Source organism: Populus euphratica, unplaced genomic scaffold (assembly GCF_000495115.2).
Source record: "Populus euphratica unplaced genomic scaffold, PopEup_1.0 scaffold181.1, whole genome shotgun sequence".
NCBI classification, from domain to species: domain Eukaryota; kingdom Viridiplantae; phylum Streptophyta; class Magnoliopsida; order Malpighiales; family Salicaceae; genus Populus; species Populus euphratica.
The window spans coordinates 474,516-481,528 of NW_011499958.1; the positions used below are offsets into that span (position 1 = coordinate 474,516).

General features: G+C 34.0%; 1 protein-coding gene across 1 annotated transcript; it reads right to left on the reverse strand.

Moving 5' to 3' along the window:
- Positions 1-3,416: 3,416 nt before the first annotated feature.
- On the reverse strand, positions 3,417-3,965 carry LOC105138520 (putative invertase inhibitor). Its single transcript, XM_011044622.1, has one exon. It carries the CDS (start codon positions 3,963-3,965, stop codon positions 3,417-3,419), a length of 549 nt encoding a protein of 182 aa, XP_011042924.1.
- Positions 3,966-7,013: the final 3,048 nt, after the last annotated feature.

The following is a 7,013-nucleotide window of genomic DNA, read 5'->3' on the forward strand; positions in this document are numbered from 1 at the left end:
AGTTTTTGTGCGAGGCAGTTTAAATTCAAAACGGCTGGTTTTTCATTTCTCCCGCTCTTTGAACGGCTTTATTTTTCTATCATCACCCCACTCGCGACTCTGATCGATGATCAAAACTCGCCTCCATTTGACAAGTGATAAGGGCGAAATAGTAATTGAGGTTAGATTGAAAGGGCAGGCATAGCGAGTATGATTTGTTTTTTCTGATATTAAATTAACGCCTCTGGTACGGATATCTATAGAGTGGATAAGAGGCTTTCGCTACTGCCACGTGCAGGAGTCTCTTTATTCCAGGTCAAATTCTTGGGAATTGTATTTGACGATCGTCGGATTATTTGAGGCCACAATCGAACGGCTCTCGCGTTCATGCCGAGGACATATTCAAAATGGATAAACATCGTTCTGGCCCTTCCGGGGATCTGGTCTTGTCTAATATGGACCTCAGCCCTCAGCAGTCAGCTTCCCCTTCCTTGTGATTTGGGCTCTGGCCCATCCATGTTTGATTGATTATGTTATGAAATCGAAGGTGTTGATTTAAATTTATACAACCAATATTTTTGTTCCTGCCAAATTTTTATAAAAATTATAAACTATGAATATTAAAATTAATATGATATAAGATATGATATTATACAGGGGTAAATTAGGTCAAATTGGGTTAATTCTCACAACCTATGACCTGAGCCTTATCTTGAATCACACCGAGTTGAGTTTTAAAAATATAATAATAATTATTTTTATCCGTACATTGATTTTAATTAATTCAAATTAACCCTTTTCTTAAAGTAAGTGGCTTATGAGCAGAAGCTAGATGAAGCTAGCCGAGTGAGGGGAGCAAAATATATCGATTAGAAATTATTAACATCTCTTGTATGGTTAGGATTTATTATAAATACATACTATATAACTCTAATTTTGAAAAATAATGAAATAAAAACTCGTTGTTCTTGTGAATGTAGATGCATTGTCAAACCACGCTAAATTTATGTATTTTTCTTCTTTTCTCTCTTGTGTAATATTCATCATTATTATTGCAAGTTTTACAACCCCTTTTCATCTATAACTTAAGCATTTTTTGAGTCAATCCTTAAATTAAATTTTAAAATTACGATAATAATTATTTTATTATTATGTTGATTTAGATCAATCTAAGTTGACCTTCCCAATCCATGATCCAAATCTTGCCTCGAGTCAACCTAAGAGTTGAGTTTTAAAACCATTATAATAATTATTCTTTCTGATATTACCTTGAGTCAACCCATGTTGACCCTCTTGACTTTTGATATAGTCCTTGCCCCTAGGTCAACCTTCTAGTTAAGTTTTAAAGCTGTGACAATAATTATTTTTATATTTAATGAACTTGGATTAATAGTTAACCTAACTCAGGTTTGGCCCCAAGTCAATCCTCAATTCATGTTTTTAAACTATGATAATAACTATTTTTATTCTTATGTTGATCCATGTCAATAGCCAACCCGGCTTGTAACCCAAGCTTGGACTTGAGTCAACGCTTGATTAGTTTTAAAACTACGATAATAATCACTTGTATCCTTATCTTGACACAGGTTAATGATCAACCTGACCTGTAACTTAGACCTTGTTCTGGATTGATCTCTAAATTAAGTTTTAAAACTATAATAATAACTTTTTTATCATTATATTAACTTAAATCAATTATCAACCTGTCATGTGACCTAGGCTTGACACTGGATCAACCTCCTAGTTATGTTTTAAAACAATAATAGTTATTATTTTTATCTTTATAGTGATCAGGTCAATGGTCAACTTGGCTTGTCACTAAAGCCTTACCCCGAGTTAACCCTTGAGTCAAGTTTTAAAACTATGATAATAAATATTTTTATCATTATATTGACCCAAGTCAACGATCATCCCAACCCATGACCCGAACTCTATCGTAGGCCAATTCCTAGTCATATTTTAAATATATGACAATAACTATTTTTATCTTTATATATATTAATATATGTCAATGATCAACTTGACCAGTGACTCAGGTTTTGCCTTGAGTCAAGTTCTTAAATTACGATTAAAATTATTTTTATTCTCATATTAACCTGAATTAATGATCAACTCGATCCGTGACTTAAATTTTATCTCGGCCGATTCTTTAATTGAATTTTAAAAATATAATAATAATAATTTTTATTTTTAAATTGACATGATCAACACAGATTAACCCTATGCAAATATTGAGACAAGATTGCCTTATCTCTTTTGACGAAACAAAAAAATCCTTATGGTAACAACATTGGACATGACAAAAAATACGTTTTATATTATCTAAAAATACACCAAACAATTTCACAAAAAAAAATATAAATCATATTCATTCTTATTTTTATCCAGCATAAAAAGGCTATATTAATCTTTTATGCCCATGATTCTTAACTTTGAAACTTATAATTGTCAATTGTCTATGTAGAAATAGTTAATCGATTATATATATGCGAGATGGATGAGAGAATTGAATAAGAATCGATGCACAATCATGAAGAAGGAAAGACTGAGTTGGAAACCACCATTGATGTATTTCCATCTCAACTCACTGGGCAATTGATTCTGGACCTCGAACGCAAAGTAGAGAACGTGCTACATCCGCAAATACACCCAATTTTCATGCTATTATGATTTTTTTTTTCATTTCTCTCATGTTTTAATTAAAATTTCATTCGAAGGAAAAAATTAATATATAATTTCATCTTCAAATTACTCAGATTTTACTCGGTTTTAATATTCAAATAAGCACTTCGTTTTTTTCAGCAAAAAAATAAAATAAATAATTTTAAATTAATTCAAGTTTTGTATACACAGAACCGTTAACTTTCCCAGAATTAAACATGCTCCTCCTCTTCCTTCCTTTATACAATGGAGGCTCGTATTCACGTCTTTCAACATGAGACCTAAATTTAACAATCTCTTTCACTTAATTGACTTCTATACAACCATATACAACCACTCTTGTTTTGTACTTCGAGTTCGAGTCGTGTTGTTATGGTGATATTCTTTAATTAAATATTTTTTTTTTAAGTTTGATTTTTTTAAATTATAACTAAAAATATTTTTCTAAACCATTATGCAAAGTAAGTTACTGGAATGCGTTTTTTAATTTTCAATTCCCTGTTTATAGTTAAGATAAAAAAAATAAAAGACAAAAAATTATAATTCTTTCAATGTTTAGAAGGAGACGCACGCATGTCTCCTTCCAAAGGAATTTAGATTAAAAAGAAAGGAAAAAAAAACTCAAAAATACAAAAACATATTAAAGGAATATGGGTTAAAAAAAACTCAAAAATTACAAAAACATAGCAAATGCTCATGCCTTCATATACGAGATTACAAGAAAGCCCACTTATGCTTCAGCAAGCGTCGAGGAAACTTTCTTCGATCCTTGATTATTAACCATGAGTCCTCGTCTGTGTGAAGCCGTTGCCTATGTGATATAATTCAAGCCGGGTTATGAGAAATTCTGAGATTTCAACAAACATGCGGGTGTAGTGGTTTCTGTTCGTAAGCTGCAGAATATGAGTCTGGTTCCTTGTCAATTCAAGTTCACATATCTTGACAAGGTCCAAAACCTCCGCGATGTCGAAGTTGGAAGATTGCAGACCTGCACTTAGCCCCGAGAGTGCATTTTCGAAATGGCCAGTGATATTCACGTACGAGGACAGACAATTCTGAAGGGGCTCTCTTGAAGCAGGTGTTGTATTCCCGAGAAGGTTTTCTATCAAAGCCTTGGCATTTTTCGCACAGGAAATCGCCAGCTGGACACTAATTTCGGCAAGAGTGGTGATGTTTGCTGTGGCAGTTCTAGGATCCATTTGAAGAGCATTGACGCATTCATCATATTTTGCGACATACCCTGATCTTTCACCGTAAGCCATCATCAATTTCTCAGTCTCAGTGCAGACATCTTCTACTAGCTCGGATGGGGCAACTGTTGCCATTGACTGGTAAACAAGGAGCATCAAAATGGTTGATAATATGCAGACGTGACTCGAGGAATCCATTGCTTACTTTGTTGGTGGAGGTAACTAGGCCTAATATGATTGGAAATTGTGAAGACTAATTGCCCCACGAGTTGGTGTAATTTATAGCCACAACAAATCTCATACGGCCAGAAAGAAGTTGACAAGATTGGTAAATCCTCGCTGGACAAAAACGCAACCACATCAGTTCAGCTGTTTCTATTTACCTAAAATTGGGCTATACGCTTCCTTAATCTGCAGAACCCAAAAAAAGGGCTGAAGTTACGCCTTCTTATATTTTCCCACGGCAAAGCCTTTGTATCATTTGACCTGCCAGCTTAGCTTTTTAGGTCCTTGTTCTAACCATAGTACTTACAGGCTTCAGAAGAAACAATCAATCATTAGCTTGTTTCATAATCGCCAGTTCTTCGCAGAACATATCGCTTACCCAATGGCCTCAAAGCTAGCACAGAATACCGATTTACTTTAGGCTATGATATTTTTTACCCACAAGCTTTTTTTCTCGTCATGTTTAAGAACGTACAGTGAGAACCAGAAAAACAAGAGGAAAATGTCGAAATAGCATCTGATATCATTTTCTCCGACTCCTAATTTTAAGAAGACAACGTCGAATTTTGGTCAAAACCTGTTCCTTCTTTTTATGGACCAAAACCATTCAAATATTATTATAAGAAATTCTAAACGTTACGGGAGTAGAAAAAACCATTGTTCATGCTCAGCGAGAAGCCAGAAATATCAAAGATAAACTCGCATTTAAGGATGCACCAAAAAACTCATAAAACCCAGTTCATGTGAGGAAAAAACCCACTTCATTTGGGCTTAGATAAGAAAATAACTCATTTTCATTGCCATAACTACGTTTTATATCCTCCTTTACTACACTCATTTTATATCCAATAACCAATCATATTTCTATTAATATTCATATTATATAAAAAATAATAAATAAAAATCTTTTAAAAATCCACCATATTTCTATTTATATTAACACATATGTCATACATGTATTAGAGATATTTCTTATTAAAATTAATATATATATATATTCTTTTTAATATAATTAAAGGCATTTTAACTTTTCATCTTTATAAAAAGACTTATAGGCTATAAATAAGTTATAAATCCCTTAAATAAAAGGTTTGAAATCTTTATTTTTTATTGTATATTTATTTTACAATGTATCTCTCTATAATCTTATTATATTTTTCTCAAAAAAGTTATTGATTAAATTATCAAATAATCTCTAAATTAATTAAAAAAAACTTTTTGCAAGTATCACATACAAATAATCTATAAATTAATAAAAAAATATTTTGCAAATATCACATACCACTGCATTAACTAAAAAAATTAGATTGTTAGAACCAAAATATTAACCAAATATAAGTTTTGCCTTCAAATTTCTTAAATTTTTAACCAATTATTTGGATTTTTTAAGATATTATTATAGGCATTGTTCATCAATTTTTTTCTAATGGTATTTTAAAAATCATTCAAAGGCATGCAACCATGACGCAATTGAGTTAGAACGCTTGATGTATCTACCCGTTACATAAGCACTTCTGTTAATTGAGACTTCCGACAGCTCATCATCGCTGGTTCATTAGGGGTAGCTTGGGCAAACACTTGCGAGCTCAAGGGTACAAACTTTTGGAATGTGAAGAAAAAAGGGAAGTTGCACATGGTACTGGAGGAAGCTTCTTAAACTCAGAGAGCTGGTTTGGGATCAATCCTGTTATATCTCGGGCAATGGCAAACAAACAAATCAGTTTATTATGGTGGGACAATCAGCATCAAGACAGTGTTCTTGTTTAAGTTTATGGACAGAGTCTTGTGCAGGAATCTTGGAGATCATCTGATGCCAGGTTAAAGGAAGAAATTGATGATGGGAACTGGGGTTGACTAGTGCTCCATCTGATGCTATGGCTGAGGTGCAAATGGCTGTGTGGTGTTTTATTTCCTGATCCTGCTAGAGAGGACAAGTTGAATTGGAAAGCTAATGCTAATGGTGAATTTCAAGTTACGAGTGGTCAAGAAATACATAGATGCATGAATCCTATAGCTAGTTGGCATAAATCAATCTGGGGTTCTTTCAACTTTCCTAGACGGTTTTGTTGCTTAGTTGACTGTTCATAACAGGCTGAACACCAAAACAAGGCAAATTGCTTTGGGAAGGCAGGTTGATGATATTTGGGCGACGTGTGGAAATACAGACAAGGACCGTGACCATCTTTTCTTCGAGATAACTTTAATTAAAGATTCTTTAGAGTCCACTTGTGCTGAAATCTGGATATACGAAAGTCCTGGAAGCTAGTCTTTAAAATTTTGCAGTGGGCTTTGGCAAAATTGGATAAAGGGACTTTTCAAGCTATCATAGGGAAAGTGGGATGGAACACCACCATCTTTGGTATTTGGAAGCAAGGCAAGACAAGTTCTACATATGATTCGTTGCGGACAGCACAAGTCTGAGCTGCTTGAGGGTGTGGTCTCTGGTTCAGTTTGCTTTGAAAGAAATGTTTTTAAGATCCAAAAGAGATCCTCCTACCAGCAACTTCACGAGCCTGACTTTCGAGCGTTGAATAAAAAATGACAGAAGATTTTCTTCCCCTCTAATTCTCTGGGCAACGGAGCACAAGATTAGAGGTAAAGAATACTAGTTACACATTAACAGATAACAAAAAAAAGAGGCTACAGCAGCAACTAAATTAAACCAGGGAGAGAACTTGAATTTGAGTGGTGGCAAAAAAAGTAAAGGATTTTCTTCAATTCAGTTCTGGACACTTTCAGAGCTAACAAAAAGGAAAAAGAAACGGAAGGAAGAGTCAGAAATCTCGTGTGGAAAGTGCCGCTCATGGCAACCAATCAGATAAAACAGACTGGTGCTGCGTTTGCACAGATAATTTCATCACTCTCTTTCTTCAACAATAACAAAACCTAGAATCTACAAAAGCAAAAACCCGCTTTGAAATACAGCTTCCTTTATCCCTACGCCTGGCGACCATTCGA